Raw genomic sequence first — 26,305 nt, forward strand, 5'->3', positions numbered from 1 at the left:
GATGACAGCTTTCACTCTGCACGCGGATGCGGTCCGTCAGTCCGTTCCAGGAGCGTTGCGTCTGCAGCAGTGCACGGATCGTTTTCGTACCGAGTCTATTTTTCGCTGCGCTGCGTTGCTGCATTAAAGCGACAGAACATTGTTCGCATTAAAATAAACATGTACTGACGCGAAAATCTAGTAATTTCACCACAGATGTATATCATTTAAAATATACTCTTGTTTCAAAGTCAACACATGGCTTTTTTTTCTAAAGTAAAGCAACAAAACGACACCTTACCTGGCATTTCGGTAAAAAAAAGTGCCATAATGGAGAGCACTCGTACTTTCTTGGAGGTGAAAACCAAAGTTCTTTTTGACCTGCAGGATTTCTTTTAAAAGGGTTTAAAAACGAAAGAAAAGACGAGAGTCGGCTGTTTTTGAATAGACTATTGTAAGTTTCTAATTTAAAATGTTTGTGATTTAAGGCTATAACCTATGTTTAAATATGTTGCCTCTTGTGTGAGCTAAATCTAAAGTATATAAATATTAATAAATGAATTTAATCAAATGTTGTTTAAATGAAGGCTAGTAGCCTACGGTAACCTGACTTCTATGAAAGAGTAAACAAAGAGAATTGCATTTCTGACGAGGCATGTTCAGTAACAACTTTTGGATTTTAAATCAAAAACAATGAATAAATGCTGTGTTTGTGATATGTAAAAGTGGATCAGCTGCGGACTGCAAACGCAGCATATGTGAAAGCACAACAGGGCGTGCGGCTCCTGCAACGCACACGCAACGCAAAGCGCACCGCACCGCACACGCACTGCAGAAGGAGTATGTGTGAAACGGGCGTTAAGCTCATCCAGAGTGTTGGGTCTTGCGTCTCTCAACTTTCTCTTCACAATATCCCACAGATTCTCTATCTCCATAAAGCTTTTCAGCAGATGGAAGCATGAAGTGCTCCAAAATCTCCTGATAACTAGCTGCACTGACCCTGCCCTTGATAAAACACAGTGGACCAACACCAGCAGCTGACATGGCACCCCAGACCATCACTGACTGTGGGTACTTGACACTGGACTTCAGGCATTTTGGCATTTCCTTCTCCCCAGTCTTCCTCCAGACTCTGGCACCTTGATTTCCCAATGACATGCAAAATTTGCTTTCATCCGAAAAAAGTACTTTGGACCACTGAGCAACAGTCCAGTGCTGCTTCTCTGTAGCCCAAAAGTGTCTTGACCTGGGGAATGCGGCACCTGTAGCCCATTTCCTGCACACGCCTGTGCACGGTGGCTCTGGATGTTTCTACTCCAGACTCAGTCCACTGCTTCCGCAGGTCCCCCAAGGTCTGGAATCGGTCCTTCTCCACAATCTTCCTCAGGGTCCGCTCACCTCTTCTCGTTGTGCAGCGTTTTTTGCCACACTTTTTCCTTCCCACAGACTTCCCACTGAGGTGCCTTGATACAGCACTCTGGGAACAGCCTATTCGTTCAGAAATGTCTTTCTGTGTCTTCCCCTCTCGCTTGAGGGTGTCAATGATGGCCTTCTGGACAGCAGTCAGGTCGGCAGTCTTACCCATGATTGCGGTTTTGAGTAATGAACCAGGCTGGGAGTTTTCAAAAGCCTCAGGAATCTTTTGCAGGTGTTTAGAGTTAATTAGTTGATTCAGATGATTAGGTTAATAGCTCGTTTAGAGAACCTTTTCATGATATGCTAATTTTTTGAGATAGGAATTTTGATTTTGGGGTTTTCATGAGCTGTATGCCAAAATCATCAGTATTAAAACAATAAAAGACCTGAAATATTTCAGTTGGTGTGCAATGAATCTAAAATATATGAAAGTTTAATGTTTATCATTAAATTACGGAAAATAATGAACTTTATCACAATATGCTAATTTTTTGAGAAGGACCTTTATATGTTATAGATCTTATACGAAATTCATCTTCATCACAGTATAACTGATGTTATCGGGGGGGGGGGGGAAATTATCGATGCTACCCGTTTTATTTGCCGTATAAATATAACTAGCTCGTTACCGAATTAAGTACTTTACCAGTACCGGTATTCTAGCTTGATAGTGAGTACTAAAAGGCATCTTATTTGTTTATATTTATACTGATAAAGTTAGATGTTTTATTACATGTGATTCTGACACGATGTCACTACATGCACACCGCTCCTCTCAGGTCAATAATGCGTCTTCCAGCTGATTGGCCAGTGAGGCGCGTTCATGTGTTTTGGGGGCGTGGCTTTAGAAAGAGCCCAGAAGGGAGAAGGTGGAGTGAATGGAAATAATGAGCTGTCTTTAAAACAGTCGTGAGAGGTCTACAGACACTCACTTTTTATACTTTCTTTTTAAAAAATACTTACATTGTAATTATGTATTGATATATAAAGAAAGTTTAAACAAATTTGGAAAACCAATTTTTTTTAACCAATTCTTACCTAACCTACCTTTAAGGCATACAGACTATGTCTGCTTGGATACTCATGAATATGGACATGTTGACATGCTTCTTGTGTGAGTTTGTCCGTTTAAGCGCAAGACTTGAAAGATAACTCAATATTTGCGCGCTGTGAGACGTGTGCCCGCTTCCGGATGATGCACAGTGACGGATCTTCTCACAGCGTGCGCGAGTTTTCATTCGTGTCTTCTGGCTCTACACGCAGGTAAGGCAGTGTGATGCTTTGGGCAATGTTCTGCTGGGAAACCTTGGGTCCTCCATCCATGTGGATGTTACTTTGACACCCTCCACCTACCTAAGCATTGCTGAGACCATGTTCAGCATTTCATGGAAACGGTATTCTGGTGGCTGTGGCTCATCCAGCAGATAATGCTCCTGACACAAAGCACAAATGCTTCAGGAATGGTTTGAGGAGCACAACGAGTTTGAGGTGTTGACTTGGCCTCCAAATTCCCCAGATCTCAAACCAATCGAGCATCTGTGGGACGTGCTGAACAAACAAGCCTGATCCATGGAGGACCCACCTCACAGCTTATATGATCTGCTGCCAAAATCTTGGTGCCAGATACCACACCACACCTTCAGGGGTCTAGTGGAGTCCATGCCTCGACGGGTCAGGGCTATTTTGGCAGCAAAAGGGGGACCAACACAATATTGTTATGCCTGACTGGTGTATGTAAAATGACATCTTCACCTGGTAGAAGAGCTAAAAACCTCTTTTTAATAGAACACCCTAGCAGCCACCACTCATATTTTCTTCAGAAAATGTAAAAACCATGTTAAAACATCTTCAGATCATCCAGACGGTAAACTTTGCCGGATTCAGCACTGCCATGACATTACATTTGAGCATGTTTTGTAGTAATGTAATGGGTGGCTCTTATCTAGACTGCATTATTGACATGAACTGTTTGCTGAAGTGAGGAGTGGCCGTGTCTACATGCTCGACATGCTCCAAACCTCCTGATGTATAAATGTGCCGGCGGGGGATGTTGGACACAAGAGAGCACAAAAGAAACTGAAAATCTTGGTTTATATTGTAGTTCAAGTCCTAATCTTACAAACTGTGTAACCTGCATTCATATATTCGCAAATGTCTACATAAAACTAACTAATATAGATGTTACCTCATGAAGAAGTACACAAAAAAACATTACAAGCAGCAGAAAATTATGTGCTCTCATGATGATATAATAGCCATTACATGTTTAGGGTGTTGTCAGACAGTAAACATTACATCTACTGTACAGTGCAGGGTGTTTTGACTATTAAAGTATATGTTGAGTTTAGTTATTGTAGGCATTTGATCTACTGTAATACCAGGTGTTTATGCACTGCATATGGGGTGTTGTCCTGCTGATTTGCTGATGCATGAGTCAGTTCAAAGGTCACTGTACAATAATCCGAGTTTATGATGACATTGTCAAAAAACAAACAAACAAAAAACCCAACCACACACACTCGATATTACTAATATTAAAGAGATCAAAATGCGATCAAAACAAACCCCTACACCCTTTGCTTACATAACACACACTCATTTAAATTTAAACCTTACCTCAGATTATAAACACTATACAAATCGACATGTGTGTTATTACAAAGACGTTCTCTGATGCTCATTAGCATATCAAAACATACCTGCAATGATCACTGCTCCGTTCACCGCGACTGATGTATTAAATCAAGGCCAGACTAAGAGAAAATACATCACGTATCCAGAACCGGACTAGGAGAGGTCGGGATCATCGAACACTGGACCGGCACTGCGCACTTTCTGCGGCTGCGCTCAACCAATCATACTATGGCGAAGGCCTGGCTCATTAATATTAATTATGTAACGCGACGGCACTACCCGATTGGCTGAAAGGCAGCAAGTGGGTGACACTTCGATTATGGCGACTTGGTAATGAATATTAATGAGATAATATGAGTGGACATTCCATGAGGATTACCAAGCAACGTCAAACGCAAAATAATCAATATTCATAAATTAGGCCTTGAGAGGAGAAATTCAGATAATTTACAATTATTGTCTGATAATGTCAGCACTGAGTTGGAATCACACACATGCGTGTTATACTTAGAAACCAATAGCCTAAATATAGACTTAGATTTATAGACGATTTAGATTCTTCCACTCGCCTATTTATTACTCATTTCGCTTTATTTACATCGGTATTCAATTTACAGAGCGAAAGGTATTTAAATATTCCTGACGATAATAATGCTCTCGCCATAATGTTTATTGCGACGGATGACAATATCACAGTTGACTTTGGTTTTATTGCCATCTACTGGCAGAACACAATACAATACAAGATGACAAGTGATAATTGCTAGGAGTGTATCAAGTTAAAACATGAAAGTAATTAAAGCATAACATAAAATTTTAAGACAAACATTTTTTTTTTACAATAGGCCTAATCATGCATATTTTCTCTCTCTAAATCTTTTTATTTTCCCTTTTGGATCTGCGTTTTTGTGAAGACTCAAATAGTGTATTTAAATGAGCTAAAAGTTGAACTCGAACAGTTCTCTAAGACAAAAAGTGTGTTGTTGTTGTTGTTGTTGTTGTTTGTTGTTACGTGTTTAAAAAGTGAAAAGAACGTCATTATTTGTTTGTCAGGGTTTTGTCTTTGTTTTCATTGTGTTCACCTTCTGTTTCCTCATTTTCAGTTGACCTAGTTTTCCCATGTGTCATCTCATTCACCTGTCCGTTGTTAATTAGCATTAGTACTCGATCGTTTGGTTTAATATTTATCGTCCCAAGTTTCCGGAGTTCTTTTTCCTGCCCTGATGTTGTTTAGTGAAGCCTGTCTCCCTGTATATTTAGGGTGGCCATTTTCATAACACCAAAAAGGAGGACACTTTGCGGCCTTTAGTGAGGCAAGAATGATTGCATAGGACTCAAGTGTACTCGCAACTACAATACAATGTCCATCTTATCGATGCTATCGTGATACATTCTGAAATAGCCTACTCTATCCAGACAATTTGATCTATGATCATCACAGGGTTGCCAACTTTTAAGTTTAAGTTGGAGTGAGATTTTTTGAGGGCCGGGGGGTGGGGGGGGGGGGGGGGGGTTGATGCTTTTGATCTTGATTCAGTATCAGTTTATATCTAGTATATATACTGTACATAATAATATGTTTGTTTTGGCACTAGTTTAAACATTTCTTTCGGTCAAATTATATGTGCCATTCCTTAATATTCACTTGTGACTGCTTATATAAGTATCATTATTCATTAAAAAGATTAGGATGCAAGTTATTTAAGTTTTGAAATTTCACATTTAAAGAAATCTAGTGTTTGATCATCATATCTAAATATTTATTAGAATGCAAAGACTGCAATATATTTTTGAGCAACTAGATTAGATACATGTATATTTATTAAAGAGCCTTAAGGCACCTAATGGCATTACAAATAAACGTTAATATTTTTTAGCCACAAAATGACTCTAATTTGCCTCTTTGAATTGGAATTCTCTATTTTAATATTAATTACTACACTAATTGTAATATAAAATTTAGAAGAAATACAAATATTAGAAGAAAAATATTTTAAGTGGTCATTTATTGACAATAATTGTTGCACAAATAGTATTTAGTACCAAAAGATCTCCTCAAAATATTCAATCAATATAATTTAATGAGTATGAGTGTGACCTATTAGTAAGGGATACCTGAGGGCTAAATACAAGAATAACATTAATGTTAACAATGTTGAATCTCTATAACTCTCCATAATAAAACGATCCTGTAAATATGGCTGACTTAATAATCAATAAACACTAACACTATGCTGTACTGTTTACCAAAACTTGCAGCAAACATCTATATGGTGAAACTGTTGTGTATCCGCTTAAGCCATTTAAATTCATTGGCACAGCGCTAGAAGTATTGAGCGCTCATGGGCCACGTGACCAGCGCGCGCCGCAGGGAGACGAGAGCATGCAACTCCCGCTTTTCAACGCCTCTGGCTTTAACATTATGCCACATTAGCGCCAAAACGCTATTTATTGTTTGAATTTCATTAAAACACATTTAAAAAAAATTCAAGCTTATAGCTTTGTTTAATATCAAAGGCAGGTTTGGCAATTTGGCGTGAGATTGAGTTGGGCGGAGTGAGAGCGTGAGACAGAGCCTGAAAGCGTGAGAATCACGCCAGATGCGTGAGAGTTGGCAGCCCTATGTATCAGAAAAGGCAATATAATAATAATAATAATAATAATAATAATAATAATAATAATAATAATAATAATAATAATAATAATAATAGTTCACAGTATTTGTATTTATTCAAGACATTGTGATGTCTGTTTGAAAAACTGAAACAGAAATCACACTGAGATGAAAAAAGTCTTGCAAAGTGCCTTAAAATATAATTTTTCTGGACTTCTGGAACTAACAGAAATACATAAATAAACAAATAATGAATGTGAAAAGTAAATAAATACACATTTCAGTTCTTAACAAAGAAGCAGGCTACACCTTCTGCACCAAATGAGTGTCCGGCTTGAGGCTGTGCCGGATGTCGGAAAGGGGCTTAAAATCTGGACTGTCCGGCCCAAATCCGAATGTATGGCCACCCTAAGTATTTCCCTGAGTAAGTTGGACTGTTTCCCTAGTTTATTCGTCTCCGTGATCTCTCTACCCTTACAACATGTGACAGGAGACAGTATCTCTCAAAGATTGAGGTATGGACTTGCCAGAAGTACAACTACTCTGCTTAGAACAACAAGGAAGAACCCTCAAGGAGCACACAAGGGATTTTTACAGCTGGCGTGCCTGACATCGCTTTCAGACCGCTCTTTGAAGGTGACTAGATGAGGGCACACCTGCCTGTGGATGGTCCTTGGGGGACCTTTGCAGACTTCTTGGAGTGCGTGCTGGCCGGCATTGGATCCCAGTTCACTGTCACCATAGCGGATGTGTCCGTGCCAGTGAGTGAAATTCCGGTGAGTAACAGTCCTAACTCTGTTTCAGTAAGTAAAATGTTCGTTGCAGTGAGAAACTCTCACTCCAAGGATAACAGCATTGCCAATTTCTATGGTCACATGCCCAGTAAAATTCCTGAATCCCTTCTAAGGGGGTGAAATCACCAAATCTGCTCCGAAGTGAAATCGCCGAATCCGTTCTTGAGAGCAAAATCTCAGAATCTGCTCCTGAGAATGAAATACCCAGATCCTTTCCAGAGAGCGGAATCCTCGAATCCACTCCAGAGAGCGAAATCCCTGAATCTGCTCCAGAGAGAGTCCTTGTCTTCTTCTTCATCGCATCTTCCTCTTTATGATGCCCCAAATGTTTTCTATGGGTGAAAGATCTAGACTGCAGACTGGCCATTTCAGTACCTGGATCCTTCTTCTACGCAGCCATGATGTTGTAATTGATGCAGTATGTGGTCTGGCATTGTCATGATGGAAAATGCAAGGTCTTCCCTGAAAGAGAAGACGTCTGGATGGGAGCAGATGTTCTTCTAGAACTTGGATATACCTTTCAGCATTGATGGTGCCTTTCCAGATGTGTAAACTGCCCATGCCACACACACACTCATGCAACCCCATACCATCAGAGATGAAGCTTCTGAACTGAGCGCTGATAACAACTTGGGTTGTCCTTGTCCTCTTTAGTCCGGGTGACATGGCGTCCCAGTTTTCCAGAAAGAACCTCAAATTTTGATTCGTCTGACCACAGAACAGTTTTCCACTTTGCCATTTTAAATGAGCCTTGGTCCAGAGAAAACGCCTGCACTTCTGGATCATGTTTAGATATGGCTTCTTTTTTGACCTATAGAGTTTTAGCCGGCAACGGCGAATGGCATGGTGGATTGTGTTCACGACAATGTTTTTTTCTGGAAGTATTCCTGAGCCCATGTTGTGATGTCCATTACAGTATAATTCCTGTATGTGATGCAGTGCCGTCTAAAGGCCCGAAGATCACGGGCATCCAGTATGTGAACATCCATCATGTGACCCTTACGCTGCATTCACACGGGGCGTAGGCGTTAACGCTTGACGGAGGGCGTGTCTGAAGCTGGGTGCTGACGCGATCGTCATAGTGACAACAGCCAATCACATTAACTTGCCGCTTGGACCAAAACACAACACAAAAAAGCACCTTTTTTGGTTGTATGTGCGAGTGTGATTGCCTGTGTAGTTGTTGTCAGCGCACTGTACAGGTGCACGAAGCTGTTAAGTACATTAAATCCTGAAAAAGCGCCGACAGAGGGAAGAATATCACGTAGTGGTCCAGGAGCTGCGTCTGGATTTTTAACGGTCTATGGTCTGGATGGTTCACGGAGCAGTAATGAACGCAATTGGCTAGCGTCTGCTGTAGGATATTTGCATACGGCGATCTGATTGGATGACGCCTGCGCTGGCGCTTGAAAAGTTGAGAATTCTTCAACTTCTGCCGCTTGCAACGCGAGTGAAGCGACGCGACGGAACCCACAATTCAGTTCGGCAACGGATGATGTCACCCATTCAAAGTAAATGGGAAGCGTTAACGCCTACGCCCCGTGTGAATGCGGCGTAATGTACAGAGATTGTTCCAGATTCTCTTAATCTTTGGATGATAGTATGCACTGTAGATGATGATAACTTCAAACTCTTTGCAATTTTTCTCTGAGAAACTCCTTTCTGATATTGCTCCACTATTTCTCGCCGCCGCATTGAGGGAATTGGTGATCCTCTGCCCATCTTGACTTCTGAGAGACACTGCAACTCTGAGAGGCTCTTTTTATACCCGATCATGTTTGCCAGTTGATCTAATAAGTTGCAAATTGGTCCTCCAGCTGTTGCTTATATGTACATTTAACTATTATTATTTTCATTTAACAGATTCATAAATTATTGCATTCCTTTTTAAAAAGTGTCCCAACTTTTTGGAATCGGGTTTGTATACAACAATTTTCTACCATTAATAATATATTTGAAAAGGATCAAACTTTCATTTAATGATCGTCTTTTGTCTCAGATGACTATTATCACCAGACATATAATAAAACACAAACATATTTGTATTATTTGTCATTTATTTGCACAATGCTCCAGTAAGTATTTATCAAATACTGAAAAGAAAAGAAAAGTTTTTGTCTGTGCACTCAACAACCAGAACACACTGGTCCACTTTCTTATTTTCTTATGTTAATGTCTGAAACAAAACAAAAAAGTCTATAAAAGAGTCCAACTCCTTTACAAAGGGAAATAGAAAAACAAATACTAATAGTAAATGTTAAAAAAAATCACAATGCAGCCATGGTTAAAATCATTTTAGTATTTGTATGACAATTCAAACCAGTATAAAGGATATGAAATGGCAGTATACTGTACGTTTATGTACATGCGTTACAGAGAAGAGAAGCTTTCGTCAGTGGTTCATTCAGAATCAATACTGTCAAACTTAAAAATAAGCTTTGTGCAAATGTCTGCAGTTTTATTCAAAACAGACAGATCAAATATTAGTGTTTACTCAGTTTTACAGATTAAAAAAAGGAAAAAAGCTCCTCACGTTGCCCTAAAAGTAGTGCTTAAAAACAACCAGAGGCCTAAAATGGTTGACCAAACCTCAGCAGCCCACCTTAAAAACAAAACCAGTACAAAAGTTGGCTAACACATACAATGAAAAAGAACAGTAACAGTTCTACTCATGAAAGACAAACGTCTGTTTTATGCACAATGTAACTAATTCGCAGCTGCGCTTGGCTGTAAAATAAAGCCACAAGCCGTAAGCCGTAACTCCCCCTGAAAATAATACTGAAAACACACACACTCACACACACACACTTTTGTAAAGGGACTTTTGAAGATAGAGCAAACATAAACAGATCCGCCACAGAAGTTACAAAAACGTTGGAGCGGATGTCCTAAATTTTGTCATCCCAACAATCTTTCAGTACGAGCCCTTATTAGCTGGCAGTCACCGGACCCTGTATTCAACACACAAAGACAGCTTTCCAAAAACACTCAAAAGTTAGTTAAAGTGGTGGTACTGGTAACACGGTCACTGTGAATGATCAGAGATGGCAGGTAGAAATGTAAAAAGGGTAAAAAGTGAAAATATCTGCTCATAGCCCCACACAGAGGGGGAATACAACTATTTAAAGGTCTTTTTAAAGCATTTAAAGATCTCCCTTTAGATTAAACCCACACAAGCTGCCCTCTTCATGTCAAAAAACCAAAGCACCACACTCGTGTTCACTTCCCCCTCAACATGCCTCTGATATTCATCCAGGTAATGCGATTATAAAGTACTGTATTAAATACAACCAAACACACTTTTCTTAACATAAAAGTGTACTAAATTTAAAGGATGTGCCCTTTAGAATTCACAGCTATGCAACGTAACTCCTCCCACTGGTTATGTAGCCCCTCCCACTTGCACTCAAACCCCTCCTATTTGTCGTTTAAAGGAACAGTTCAACCCAAAAACATCAAAAACTGACATTTTAGAGCTACGTAGATCTGTTCCTCACACAAATCTCTAATGTGACTTTTGAAGTTTAACAAGAACTTACATTTTTGGGACAAACTATTCCTTTAACATCTCCCACTTGTAAATATAAACAACGCCATTAACAAAGTCCACACAAACAAACTCTATATGAATACAATTTCAATCAAGCTCACTTCATAAATCCCACCCTATAATATTGTACATAGAACAATTATCAACACGGATAATTTCACAGAAATAATATCAAACTATAATCCAACAAAGTGCAAACTGAAGCTGCCGTACGTGCCGGTACGATTCCTACCACAACATGTGCTGCTGCTTATCTGAACATAAAATGGCAGCGTTTAATGTTCCTTTCACTGCCAAAGCAACAAAAATGACAAGTAACATCACGAACAACATTTCTGTCAAGGACACAGGCTTTCAAATTGACCATTTCCACAGGAAAATCCATTTGTCTGTTTGATCCCCTCATCCGTGAATCCCCTTGTGCCGGAGAAGGTCACACAGCCTTGCTGTAGCCGAATATTCCTACGGGGAAGTGCTTGACGTGAGTCGGCCACTGCGCGGCCAGCTGGAAAAACTTCACGTCGTGCCACTCTACGCCATCAATGGACACTGCAGAGGAGAAAAAAACTGATGTTAGAAATAACACAATGACCAAATCAGCTCAAAATCTCTAAAATATCCTACACAGAATTCCAGCTCACAAATCTATGGAAGCTCGTTTCCGGCACAGAATCAAAACAATGTAAAACGGTGACTTTTTATGTCATATTTCAGACTTTTCCCCTCATAATTACACCGATCAGGCATACCATATGATCCCAATGTTGTGTTGGTCTCCCTTTTGCTGCCAAAACAGCCCTGACCGGTCGAGGCATGGACTCCACTAGACCCCTGAAGGTGTGCTGTGGTATCTGGCACCAAGATGCTAGCAGCAGATCATTTTAGTCCTGTAAATTTCAAGGTAGAGCCTCAATGGATCAGACTTGTTTGTTCAGCACGTCCCACAGATGCTCGATTGGATTGAGATCTGGGGAATTTGGAGGCCAAGTCAACACCTCAAACTCGGTGTGCTCCTCAAACCATTCCTGAAGCATTTGTGCTTTGTGTTTTTTATTTATTTATTTATTTATTTAAGAAACAGGGACAGTGTACAATAAACATTAACCTCAAAGGGAGAGATGCATAGTACCGGGTTTTAGCTCAAGAGCTAATTTTCACCCGTAGTCCCTGGGCAGGCTGATGTTAAGCTACAATATATAAACAAACATGAGTAATAAGATTTACACTTGCCAAAAAAATAAATAAAATAAAAATTGTACAAAAGTTAATGTTCACACCTTTCATATACTTAGACCTTAGAACACACACTTACACACATACACATATCTGGTCACATGTGGGATGAATTTGATCTGATAAAAGCCATTTCTTTACTTGGCGTGTGAAGGTGTAAAAATTTGTGCTTTTTTTTTTTTTTTAGCTCTGTAGGCAACATATTCCACTGACGAGCGGCCACACAAGAAAACGCAGAGTTTCCAAATACTGTCCTGCGTTTCGGATAATGCTCCTGCGTGTCAGGAGCATTATCTGCTGGAAGAGCCACAGCAGAACATTGCCCAAAGCATCACTCTGCCTCCGCCGGCTCGCCTTCTTCCCATAGTGCATCCTGGGGCCATGTGTTCCCCAGGTAAGCCACACACACACCCGGCCATCCACATGATGTAAGAGAAAACGTGATTCCTCAGACCAGTACGCCTTCTTCCATTGCTCCGTGGTCCAGTTCTGATGCTCTCGTGCCACTGTTGGTGCTTTCGGTGGGGTCAGGGGTCGGCATGGGCACCCTGACTGGTCCGCGGCTATGCCGCCCCATACGCAACAAACTGATATGCTCTGTGTATTCTGAAACCTTTCTATCAGAACCAGCACATGCATCAGTGAGCTGCCCATGACTCTAACCCTTTATATCTCGCAATCCTGATATGAGGATTTGCTCAGCAAATATTTCTGACTATTATCAATACTGAAAACAGTTGTGCTGCTTCATATCTCTGAGGAAACTGTGATACATTTTTAAAAGGATTCATTAATCTATGGAAAGTTAAAAAGCATTTATTAGAAACAAAAAAACTGTGTATGTCTTAAGTGTCACTTTTGAGTCTGTGCTAAATTAGAAATATTAATTTCTAAACTTTTGCTATTTTAAATCACCACTGTTTGTTTCATAGAAACTTTAACTATCCATCCAATCATAGTAATGAGAAGCCATGCATGGTTTTATTACAGACGTCACAGTTAAGACTGTGGTTATGACAAGTGACCACAGGGTGGCAGTCAGGTACAACCAACAAATCCCACTACTGGGGCTTCCTGTGCATTCAATTTCGTGTGTGTGTGTGTGTGTGTGTGTGTGTGTGTGTGTGTGTGTGTGTGTGTTGGTTTACCCTTCAGCATGGTGTGCTGGTGTTTAGCAGTGCAGATGAGTCTGCTGATGCTGTCTATCACCTGACTCTTAGAGTCCACATCTTTCTCTTTCAGCTTCTTGCTCAGGAAAATCACTGAGGAAAGGAAACCAGACGTGAACCAACAGCAACAGCACATAGGAGCCAAACTAACCCCCTCAACACAACACACCTTTCTTGTTCTTCTCCTTCATGACCACGGTCATGGCCATACCGGGAGGGGGTGTTGGCTCTCCTCCGTTGGGGATCCGGGACACCTGCAGCGAGCGGAAGTTACTCTTCAGCGTGTTCTTAATCCCCACGTCTCTTTTCTCGCCCTCTTTCTTCTTCTCAGCGCCCTGTAACGTCCAGTAGTCCACCTGAAGACCCATCACCTCGCCACCGGTGCCTGGAGAACTGCACACACAGTCAATTTGCTGAAGGGTATAATGCAGATTTTCACTGAATTTTTCACATGTTTGTTGAATAAATAAAAATGTGTTTTCAGCCTCTGCCGTCTCACTATATGAGGATGTGAACACATGAACTTCAGCCCCAGAGCCGCTCTGAGAGTCACTTCATCAGCATTTACAGTTTCATTTGAGAAAAACTATCATCATATCATAAACACACAGAAACTCAAAGCTCTTCACGGCAACCCGTCAAAATAAAAGTTCCGTTTAACTTGAAGAAACTGTGACAGAAATATATTACTGATGTACTGTTGAATTTAGCCACGTCTCAATATAATAATAATAATAATAATACTAACACTAATAATAATAAATTATTATTAAAATGTATTTTTTTAAGGAATAATCACAATTTTCCGTCCATGTTTTAATTCTAACAATAAAGCTGTTGTGTAGCACTTTGTTTGACAACTTAATTAAATCATAAATTAAATAGATGTTTTATAACTTATTTTAATTGCCAGAAAAAACGTTACACACACACACACAAAACGAAAGAAAACAAATATTAAAATGGCTATTTTTATGAATTCATACATGCTTTTTTTTATTCAGACATGCTTTTTGATTATTACATTTTTATTAAACCATTAAAATGGAAACCAGAAAAGTAAAACGGAATTTGAGAGAGAAAAAATAAAACGTATGTCATAGGGCCCTAAACATGTAATTTCATGTAAAACTATTTTATTAAATTGTTGTTAAATTGAATAAGTTTCATAATTTAAATTAATTACACATGCTTTTTGATTACTTTTAAAGGGATAAATGAAAATTATCCTGTGATTTATGTGTATAATGTGTATAAGACAGTCGCTCCAGGATTTCGCAATATTTTCTGTGATTTTTTGAGATCAAAATGACTGATTTTGTGGTGGTAATTTCCAGAAATTTGCGAAAATTATGCAATGTTTTTATTTTATTTTGATAATTAGGATACCACATTTACCATGTTATTTATTATGCTAGATGCACAATAGTCATACACAACAATAGAACAAACTAAATGCACAAATCTGGTTTATTTAGGTATCTTACCACAAAAGGCTAGTCTAGTGGTGTACTATGCAGCTATGCATAACATGGGAAATATGACTGGGAAAAGTAAATCACGGCAATAAGCAATTGCCTCATATAAGTAAACAGTTCTCAAATAATAATCAAGTTAACAGTTAGTAATAAAATAAGAACTAATAAACAAATTATAGGATACAGATACAGATACAAACAGCTTTTGCTTAGTAGGCTACGGTTAGTTTTGTCCAGTTGTTGTTGTTTGATTGGTTTTTGATTTGATTTGATTCACTTTAAAGACCTACAGTAATGCACAGTCCCAATACTGTCACATGTCCAAAACTTATTCTCTCAAGACATAACCGCCAAGACGGACGTTTAGGCGTAATCATGTGTGCATTTGATTTTTTGAACACATTTCTGCATACTCATGAGCACAGAATCCTGACATCGGTCCATGTGTCTGTACAGAATTGAGTGTGTAAAGAGCGCTTTCATTAACTCTTTTTAGTGTTATCGGGCATATCATACTTTTATTTGGTCATTCCTCCATCTTGAGTAATCAACTGGCCCGGGCCTTGGCACTTACGCGAGACAGCAGGTGAGAAAGATCCGCTTTCACAAAGACCACACACTCCGCATGTGGCACGTCTGTGTCCTCACGAAAACAGTGCATTTCAGCGTTATTAATTAGAACATAGTTAAATCAATTAGAGATAGTTTAGTTAGATACTATTTATTTTTTGTGTTTTAAAAGTTTTTTGTGATGATTTTGCAGTGAAATAACGAATTATGCATTATTGCAAAAAATGCAACAATTTGCGTTGTATTCAGCAATCGCAGAAACACGTTAAAACTGGAGGGACTGATAAGACATTCTTCAGACAAAAACAGAGTTATATTTAACATATCTGGCTAACCCAAGCTTTATAATGGGACTGAATGGCAAGGCCAAAATTTAAAGCTCAAAAAAAGTGCATCTGTCCGTAATATAACTGCTCCACACAGCCCCGGGGGGTTAATAAAGGCCCTTTGAAGTGAATCGATGCGTTTGTGTAAGAAAAATATCCATATTTAACATGTTATAAGTAAAATATCTAGCTTCCGGCAGACTGCCTACAGTATTCACCTTACACAGAAAGTGTAACGCCTCTGACAGTTCAAAACGCTTAGGCTGTTTGTCCGTCAAAGCATTTTCCCACCGTTGGCAGGCTTTTCAATTGATTTCAATGGAAGCGGCGCGTTTTTAGAAACGAGGAGCTGAGTGAGTATTTCACACTGAAGTACTGAGTGCTCGCCGTTTTTTACCGGTCGCCGAGACTTGAAGGATGTTCAACTTTGAGTAACACGGAGCGCTCATCACTGTCACTTTTCACCCAGCCGTCCAATCATAGTGGAGGAGGGGCGGGGCAAATACAACACAGACCAACCGCCACATTCTGTGTGTCGTCATCAGATGACAACAAGCAAATAATAACGTAACAAAATGATTTAAAATTAGAGCCAGAAAAAATACTTTACATTGTATCTGCAATTTTATATAGAATCAATACAGGAACAAACTACCTGTGAAATTAGTAACACTTCCGCAGATTTTACGTATCATAAGCAAAGAGTCTCAACCATGGGCGTCGGAAGCAAATAAAAAGTGGATGGGTCCTCTTTTAGAATGTTTTTTTACTGGAGTAACGTTGGATGCCATTTAGGTTAAAGGGGGGGTGAAATGCTGTGTCATGCATACTGAGCTTTTTACACTGTTAAAGACTTGGATTCCCATCCTAAACATAGACAAAGTTTCAAAAACTAAGTTGGACGTTTGATGGAGTATTTCTGTGTCAAAAATACTCCTTCCGGTTTCCCACAAGTTTCAGAGAGTTTTTTTCGAGTATGGCTCGGCTTGACGTCGACAGAGCGGAAGGTCCTTGTATGGGCCGTACGGGCTCTTCTCCCGGTAGGGTGCGCGCGCGAGAGTAGAGCGAGAGAGGAAATGCACGCCGTAAACACTCTTTCAGCTGCAGATCCACTCGTCTGTGAACACTTCTGACGCGCCCTATGGTCCACTTTATTCCTATGGGTGACGTCGAGCGACTTCAACGCTTCAGCACAGCATTCTGGGAAGGCAGCGCTGCATTTGAACCAATTTGAACGCAGAAATGACGGGAAGCTTCACAACATCGCTTCAGTCGCGTCTTAAAGTGGATTTCCACAGTCACTGCTGTCACAGGACTTCACCAAATCATACCAAAGAAGTGTGTTTTTGACGGAGCAGTCCCAGTTCGGTCCTGCTTTGGAAGCAGCCGGTGAGTTAAACTGCTTCAAATGTCTGTGCTGTTGGCTCGTCGCGTGAGTAAACATCAGTAAACGACACGATCGGGTGCTTCATCATTCAAATGCGCTAACGGTTACTCCATTGTTGTTCTCTGTATTACGTTACACTATTCTGACTCTGACGTGCAAAACCGTTTTGCTTGCTACTGCTAAGGTTTAGTCGCATACAATAGTCCATAAACCGAATCATGTCCTCATAAACTGCGAGTAAAGACACCCAAATGTTGACAGGCCACTAAATACAGTCCATACCACAGAGACGGACGTCCTGCTGCTGCTGCTTCTCCTGTTCAATTTATTTCTGCCTCCGAATGATTCTGGATCATATCTGTATTAGCTGAGTTCGATAGCCATGGGTTTCTCCACGCTTGAGGACGTCACCGCTTTGCGCTCTTGTCATTCTTTAGCTCCGCCCACACGATACGCTTCCAGGCGCTCGTTTTTTTCAGGAAAGACTCGGTACAGCCCATATTTCTTTTATAAATATAATAAAACTAAAGACTTTTCGGAGATATGAAGGATGCAATACTACTCTATAGGTACCTAAGATTGACATGAGATTGACTGAAACTGTTTCACCCCCCCTTTAAATACAAATACACCGCCGTTTACTAAACGATTGATTGGGCCAGAAAAAAATTACGGAAATCACTGAGTTATTTACCGTGGCTATAGTGTAGGGGTAAGACATATGGCTTCAAGTTTTAATGCAAATCGATCTGAGGTTCAAATCCGCCCTTTTGCCGAACTCGCTCTACTCCCTTTTCACATCCCATATCAGATCGGAAAGGCATTATTTTCAGTAAAAATTGAGAAAATATTAGACAAGTGGAAATAAAGTGTCTAACGTGTTTAATAATAAGTGTTTTTCGGTTAGGGGTAGGTAAACAGACATGTGCTGAATTAGAGACGATAAAAGTGAGTGGGTCCAACATCGTTGGTCGTAAAAGGTGGGTCTTATCCCCCACACACACACACACACACACACACACACACACACACACACACACACACACACACACACTCACACACAATGGTTCTTACGCCCATGATCTCAACTGAAGAAAAGAAAAACGCTGCCTGCCAAATCGCTCTCAAGCGCTCACAGCAAGGCGTTTTCAGCTGGTTTCGTGGACACCCAGCCTAACGCTACGTCCGTCATCATCGTCGAGCCAGTTACAACATAAAATCACTTTACATTAGAAGTGCAATGTTTCTCGTACCCTGCTCCAGAGAGACTGGCAGAAACAGAGGGGGATGATGGAGGGGTGGAGGTCATGTCTTTCCCATACGGCGCTCCCGTCTGCGCTGGAGGTGAGGAGAGCAGGTTCACACTGCTCACCATCACTACATCATCAGAGTCCACTGCCAGAACACACACACACACACACACACACACACACGCACACCAGTCATATTTCACTGCAGTTATTGTTTTTATTGTTCTTTCTTGGCTAATGCGTACCTGATGTGGATAAGCTGTGCTCCACAATTCCCACTTTCACCAGCTGTAAGAAAACACAAACAAACCCTCAATTACTCAAGTTAGTTACGTTTTGAACAGCATACTATTGATTATATTATTTCTGCAGTGTTTTCAGTATTCATAGAATGACTACTAAATATACAGCCAGCACTGTGCATTAAACTGTATCCCACAATGCAATGCTTTTGACCTGGCCTTCCATTTTCAAAGCCAAATAAGCACAAGATGTTCAACACCACAGTTGACAGTGGTTTGCTCCAAGACAATTTTACACCACATTGGCTAAAAACACTAAATATCTTGCCAATAGAATAATAATGTAGCATACTAACTGTTTAACACATTTATCTTTACACATTGCAGTTTCATATATTTTAGTATACAATATGCAGCAATCAGTACATCATCTGCTGTACATATTCCACAAACTTGGTGAAAAAAAGCCTGAATCTTTAACTTTAAATTAAAGTCTTGTTGTTCACCGACACCAGGAGGTCAAAATACATGATTATAAGAGCTGTGTTTCATGTTATATTTATTTTTTTTAGTTGCCATTTTTGCTACCATGTTACCAAAATGTTAATCTCTGAATGCAAATGTGAGTGATTCCATTATTTCCCTGCAATAAACTATGAATAAACTACATTTGATCAAAGTAGGTGACCGTCTGGTCTGAAAAATGACCTTTTTTATTTCAGTGAAATTATTGTACTATATTTTAGTTCGATGATGTTTGTTTTGTATTTTTAGGGGATTTCATGGTACTAAATTATATTTAATGCTGTAGTTATAATCCATTTATTCACGTTTTGAGCATAAACCTGAAAATGTGGAACTTAAACTGTGGTGAATCTTGAATGCTTTGGATCACAGACTAAACTTTGGTCTCTTTTTAAAGACAGGTTATTGCTGAAGTTACATTTACAGAATTGTATGTTGTTTATTGTTATAAAAATGCTATTTTGCTATTTTTATATACTATTTTCAATGTTTATATATATATATATATATATATATATATATATATATATATATATATATATATATTGTTGCCGATTTTCTTGCCGCTTTAGAGTAAAACGTGTTTATATATATTATAACACATTTTACTCTAAAACAGCAAGAAAATCTAATTCATAAATCTGAACAAGTTGTTTTCCAAATTTGAGGTGGATATCTCAATAGATGAGCTTTCAGTAAGATTGGGTTTTTGATCGTGAGAACCAAGTGTTACTATTTTTTAGGACCATTTAACCTTTTCGAATCATGTCCATGATTTTTTTATGTGTTCACACAGCAAGTGCCAAAAACCTTAACCAAGTTTCGTACCATTTCGATGAAGTAAAACAATTAGAAAAAAACAAAACAAAAATGACCGAAGCGCACTAGAGCGTTAAAACAGTTTTACAATAACTTTGGTAACAGGGTTGAATAGCTAAGGAAATTGATTATTTGTTTGGAATTTCCCATTTTGTGTGATGAGGAAAAAACATAGAATACCATGGTTGTGCTAAACATTGTTTTTAGGCCGTTTAAATGAGCTACTAATTTAAATATACAGTATATTTAGAGGTAATTTAATATTTAATTATTAAAATAAAGGAAATATACAAACAGGGTCTCTAATGCTTTTATAATGGGACAACCAAGTATATTTGCATCTTTAAAGAGGAAAAGAAAGAGAAAAAAACATTTCTCACCCCAATGAACGGGACAAACTTCTGGCAGGAGTCTTCGTCAGGGCTGTGGAAGTCAAACAGGGGGAGGCGTTAGCACGGGGGGCAGGGCAGGGGTGTGGGGTTAGGCTGTACGTGAGGGCGAGTGGGGGTGAGAATGAGGGGTGTCAGATCTGATAGTGTGACCTCTAGCTGTGCTGTGAATGAAACCACAGTGAGAGTGAGGGCTCATGCCATGGCTCGGGGTCATGAGAGGACGCTGGATAGCTTCTTACATCCTCCACCCATCAGGAGGCGGTGTAAGGCCGCAGGCTATGGGCACGCTTCATCACTGAACTCACTGTTATACAATCTTTCACGGCACTTTAAAAAGAGTCGTCTACACTGATAGAAGCTGCTCTCCAAGACTCAGGAAACCAGAACGCAAGAAACTTCCAAGATTCTCAATTTAAAGAGATACTTCACCGCTTTTTCATATTAAACTATGTTATTCCCTTAACTAAAACGAGTTTGGAGTTATGGCGGATTAGCACTTCTGAGAGTACTTCGGCTCGACGCAGTAAAAAGTCCCGGCTGAAACATCTTTCCTCACATCTCCCTATTGACAGAAATGAGAGAGTTTCAGCCGGGACTTTTTACTGCGCCGAGCCGAAGTACTCTCAGAAGTGCTATTCCGCCATACATTATAGTTCTCCTTTTTAATCCGATTAGAAACGCGCCACGTTTTATTTTGTCACTATACTTGATCGTTCAACTATTCGTGTAACTGTATTTAAATAGGGGAAACGTGGAGGAGTTTGGTCGCTTCTAACTTGATCTCTGTTTGGTACCGTAGTGAATGAACTGAGCTTAGGGAGCTAAGCTAAATGCTATCAGATCATCACCGCGCGTCAGAGAGATTAAGAGCACGCACTGAGACGAGAGGTGTGTGTGTCAACTCGTTTAAGTTAAGGGAATAACATAGTTTAATATGAAAAAGCAGTGAAGTGTCCCTTTAAGATTTCTGCCGAGTCTATGAAGGTAAATTTAAGGCCTTTTTAAAGGATTAATTCACTTCAAAATTAAAATTCCCTGATATTTTACTCACCCCCATCTCATCCAAGATGTTCATGTGTTTCTTTCTTCAGTCCAAAAAATAAATTACGTTTTTGAGGAAAACATTGCAGGATTTTTCTCCACATAATGGACTCCAATGGGGACCAACGGCTGAAGGTCCAAATCACTGCAGTTTCAGAGGAAGAGCTTCAGAGGCTCTGACCGATCCCAGACGAGGAATAGGGGCTGATCTAGACAAACCAGCGGACATTTTCAACAAAATAAACATTTATATTCTTTTTAACCTAAATTGCTCATCTTGCGCTGCTCTGGAAAGCAACACGGATTACGCAATCATGTCCAACTTCAAAATCGTCCAGCGTCGCTGTTTGACCTTTTTTTGCTGAAGGATGTTTGTATTAATCTTCACACGAGCGTTTTGTAAACTTCTGACTACATCTAGGGTGGCCTTTCTGATGGGATTACGCAATCTGTGGTGTGTCGCAGAGCAGCGCAAGATGAGCAATTTAGCTTAAAAAGAATATAAATGTTTATTTTGTTAAAAATGTCCGCTGGTTTGTCTAGATCAGCCCCTATTCCTCGTCTGGGATCGGTCAGAGCCTCTGAAGCTCTTCCTCTGAAACTGCAGTGATTTGGACCTTCAGCCGTTGGTTCCCATTGGAGTCCATCATGTGGAGAAAAATCCTGCAATGTTTTCCTCAAAAAACTTTTGGACTGAAGAAAGATAAAAAAAATAACATCTTGGATGAGATGGGGTGAGTAAAATATCAGGGAATTTTAATTTTGAAGAGAACATCCTTTAAGACCAATTAAAGACAGTTTAAGAAATAAATAGGGTTCATAAAAATCAACTTAATTCAAATTTATTGTATTATTGAATTATACATTTTGTGCCTATTATAAATGTATTATTATTTTCATACCCAATGATAATCAATCTTATTTTAAGCACTTAATTTAGTTCAATTTCTCAGAAACCAAAACTTAATATCATCATGTAGCGTGTCATTAAATGTATCTTGATCTTATGATGTTTTGAATTTGTACTGGATTTTTTTTTCTTTTTCTTTTTTTTGCAGTGCATGCAATCAAATGTAGGGCCATTTTTTTTTATTTTTGTTTTATAGTTATTTTATGAATGGATTCTGTGGTTACGTCCACGTTTTCTGCATTGCAGAAGTTAAAGGGCCCTAATTTAATGCCATGATATCGAATTTAAGACTTTCTGATCCAATTTAAGACTTTTTTAAGGCCTTAAATTGTGGAAGGTCAAATTACGACTTTACGACCCGCGGAAACCCTGTCGATTGCAGCTCACAAAAACAGAGCTGGCACAAGAGTAGTCTAGTCTAGCCAACTATCAGCATAATGTCTGATCCACACTGTCACTTATTTAAGCCAAGAACTGCCCTCTTTACACAGGAAGAGAATATCTGACCAACATTTTGGCACATGCCTGTCCTGTCTTGTGTGCACATGTGGGTTTTGTCATTCTGAGCGTGTGCTCATGTAATTGTCTGATCCCTCCCCCCTTGTTATCTAATTAGTGTTGATTTCTCCCACCTGTTCCCTCTTGATTTCTTCCCTTTATAAGCTCCTTGTGTTTGTCAGTCTGTGTTGGATCCTTGTGTAATGTCTGCGTCTTCCGTCCTCCCCGTGATTCTGTTGGTTTGTTTAAGTTTATATTTTATTATTCTATTATGTGTTTTTCCCCCTCGTGGGTTTTGTTTTCTGCTTATGTTTATTTTTGTAAATAAATTATCACTTCTTCCTGCACTTGAGTCCTCGCACCTTTTCCCTTGTTTGTGACGTGAAAGAAGGATCCAACCATGTCGAGGACTCAGCGGAAGAGGATTTCGCCCCACCTACCAGCTTCCATTGTCTCGTGCCCCCAATATGAGCGCATCCTAAGGTTACAGACCTTAGCATCCCTCCGCCAACAAGGGACTGATCTGAGGAAGTTTGCGATCCTTGGAGCAGCGGAGGGATTAGAGCTTAATGAAGGGGCTCTTAAGGACCTGTTATTTTATGCACTGGATGAGCCCAAGGACTGGCTGTTTAGAACTATTTATGATGGGGGTACATTTGAGACAATGGTGGAGGGTCTCGCTCGAGAGCAGGAACGAGCTGCCAGGAAGAGGGAACAGGTGGGAGAAATCAAACACTAATCAGATAACAAGGGGGGAGGGATCAGACAATTACATGAGCACACGCTCAGAATGACAAAACCCACATGTGCACACAAGACAGGACAGGCATGTGACACATTTACACCGACCAATCACAACTTCAAGAAAGCTCTGCTTGCAAATATCTACTTTAGGAGTCTGAAATCTCAAAATGTATTGCTGGCAAAATGAGAATTATTATTTTTTTTTTAAATGGTTATTGTATTCACATTCTCTATTTTCTATAAACATTCAAAATGATGTAGGATCAGTTTGAATCGGAAGAAAAATCTCCAGTTTCCCAAACAAGGCTTAAATGGTTAGTTATGTAAATTATGTCATTAATTACTCACCCTCGATGGTCACCCGTAAGACCTTCGTTCATCTTCGGAACACAAATAAAGATATTTCACACGACCCATAAAGGCACTAAAGACGTCGTTACAAAGTCCATTTCACTACAGTAGCTGTACAATCATTTAATGAAACGACAAGAACAGTTTTTGTGCGCAAAAAAGACACAAAATAATGACTTTATCCGCCAAGTTATTGTCTTCCGTGTAGGTCTCGGCCGTGAACTGGCGCGATAGCGGCGCTCCTCCTCTTCCGGGTCATGTATTGAGCGGTGGATGCACATGCGTCGAGTTCACGTCAATAACTTGGTGGATAAAGTCGTTATTTTGATTTTGTATCGATGTCTTTAGTGCCTTTATGGGTCTTGTGAGTGGGAATGTACTGAATGCCAATGGAGGCCTTTCTCTAAGCCTTTCTCAGCTTTCAACAAAAATATCTTCATTTGTGTTCTGAAGATGAACAAAGGTCTAACGGGTGTCCAACGCCATAAGGGTGAGTAATTAATGAAATTATTTTTATTTTTAGGTGAACTAACCCTTTAAGCTAGTCCCAGGCTATCATGCATGTTTGAGCTGTTTTAACTGAAAGCAACTTGCACTGATATATCTTCAAATATGTCAGTGTCATTGCTTTGTCTCAAGTTGCACACCAGTAATGTTTTTTTCTAAGGTATGCTTATAAAAGCTACTAAAGCCCCGTTTCCACCACAGGAACTTTACCCAGGAACTAGGAACTTTGGGTGGTACTTCGTGTGTTTAGACCGCAGGAACCAGGGTATAAATGAAGTTCCGGGTAAATATTTCCCCCTCCAAACGGCCCTGCTCGCGAGGTAGTACTTTTTCAAAGTTCAGGAACTTTCAAAGGCGGGACTTGGGCGCTGAACATGCTGATTGGTTGAGCTCACGCAGCATTTTTAAGTTCAACAGGCATTTTTAAAAGTCTTTTGCGAGGTTCGTTCTGCGTTCAATAAATATCAGTCTTGCTCTGTCTGATGGCGCGTGTTCGTCTCAGCCATCTCACGTTCAATGTCCGTAATAGCTGATAATAATATATTGTCATTTTAAATCTAGCTTTACAAGCTTTCTGAATATGCTGCATGCTGCTGAATGTGCATATTAGTGCTCTTTTCTGTCGTTGTTAATTTCCTCTTAGTAAACCTAACGTTATAAACCTATACATAACCAGCAAAAGCAGCACAGCTTGAATCTCTTCCATACTCGTTATTAATTTTTTTTCACCATGTAAACGACCTGACCGATTACTTTTAAGTGTGTGTCCTTACATGACGTGACGGCGCGCGCCGCGCTCATGTTGACAAGAGGAAAGTACATTGTTCTGAGGGGTAAACTTTTTATTTCGTGAGTTATGAAGATAATGTTGGAGTAATGACACAGCGTATATTGCCCCAGGCAGTTTTTACTTTAACTGCGCCTGACAGAAGATTTTTTTCTCTGGGATGATTATTACACTTTACAACAAATAGCTATAAATAATACTGTATTAGTCCTGGTGGCCGTTAAGAGTTGCTATGGCTTCAGTTAACACACTCCAGCTGCCGGAGAAAACAGCGTCGACATTTTTGATGCGGCAGACAAACTGCATGTGACAAAATGATTGCGATTGAAAGTCATCACATGTAAACACCAGATCGGTTTAGATAACGTCTCATGTAAATAGTCCACTAAATCTTTCAATCGGTACACACAAAAATTACTGTCCGTCACTGACTTGGAGGAGCAGTCGCGCGCAGTCCTACATCACCGGACTAATTTGCCTAATCTTCTCGGAACTTTATCGCGGGGGAAACGCAGACAGCTGCAGGTCTGGGGGGGAGAAAAGTTCCTGTAAAAAAGTTCCTGGTACAAATTGTTCCGGGTAATTTTGGTGGAAACGGGGCTTTATACGCCTCAACTGAACTAAGGTATAACTCTGGCTTAATCTAAGACCTGTCTGTGAAACCGGGCCATCAAGGCAAAACCAAATAGCTATAGGAAAATATATATGCAATTTTTCTCCATGATACCACAATGGTTTGATTACATTAATGAAACGGACAGCCTCTATATTAAGATCTACTGAACCGCACGGATCTAAATTAATGTCACACGCTAGATGTTTTTCCTCAACAGTTCACCTAACGAACGTTCACTTAAGACATAACTGATAATATTTGTGTGAATACGCGCCAGGACTTATGTTCACCCCGAATCGTTTTATTATGACCACATTTATGATTTTTGGACCATACAGTCTTATGTCTATTTTTGCAAGCACTCCGTAAAATGTGTTTGTGTTATTCGAAAACAGTTTGTTGAATCAACTTGAATTTCATAACGTTTTGTCGCCATTGTCTGAAGATGATCTGTTCAAATGTTTATGCAAATC

General features: G+C 39.7%; 2 protein-coding genes across 8 annotated transcripts in view; both read right to left on the minus strand.

The window, feature by feature from the left end:
- The window catches only part of klc4 (kinesin light chain 4), a 73,321-nt gene extending 69,086 nt beyond the window's left edge, over positions 1-4,235 (minus strand). For both annotated transcript variants that reach the window (XM_067416357.1, XM_067416358.1), the window contains exon 1: positions 4,095-4,235. The gene's annotated coding sequence lies outside the window, so the exon portion shown is untranslated. The remainder of the gene's footprint in view (positions 1-4,094) is intronic.
- A 5,899-nt stretch (positions 4,236-10,134) lies between these two features.
- The window catches only part of si:ch211-126j24.1 (phosphofurin acidic cluster sorting protein 2), a 142,582-nt gene continuing 126,411 nt past the window's right edge, over positions 10,135-26,305 (minus strand). For all 6 annotated transcript variants that reach the window (XM_067416366.1, XM_067416364.1, XM_067416368.1 and 3 more), the window contains 6 exons: positions 20,367-20,409; positions 18,646-18,688; positions 18,404-18,545; positions 13,559-13,782; positions 13,369-13,482; positions 10,135-11,536 (listed from right to left, as the gene is read on the minus strand). In XM_067416366.1, coding sequence (XP_067272467.1) covers positions 11,421-11,536; positions 13,369-13,482; positions 13,559-13,782; positions 18,404-18,545; positions 18,646-18,688; positions 20,367-20,409 — 682 coding nt within the window. In that variant the 3' untranslated portion in view covers positions 10,135-11,420. The remainder of the gene's footprint in view (positions 11,537-13,368; positions 13,483-13,558; positions 13,783-18,403; positions 18,546-18,645; positions 18,689-20,366; positions 20,410-26,305) is intronic.

Source organism: Pseudorasbora parva, chromosome 14 (genome assembly GCF_024679245.1).
Source record: "Pseudorasbora parva isolate DD20220531a chromosome 14, ASM2467924v1, whole genome shotgun sequence".
Classification (NCBI taxonomy): Eukaryota; Metazoa; Chordata; class Actinopteri; order Cypriniformes; family Gobionidae; genus Pseudorasbora; species Pseudorasbora parva.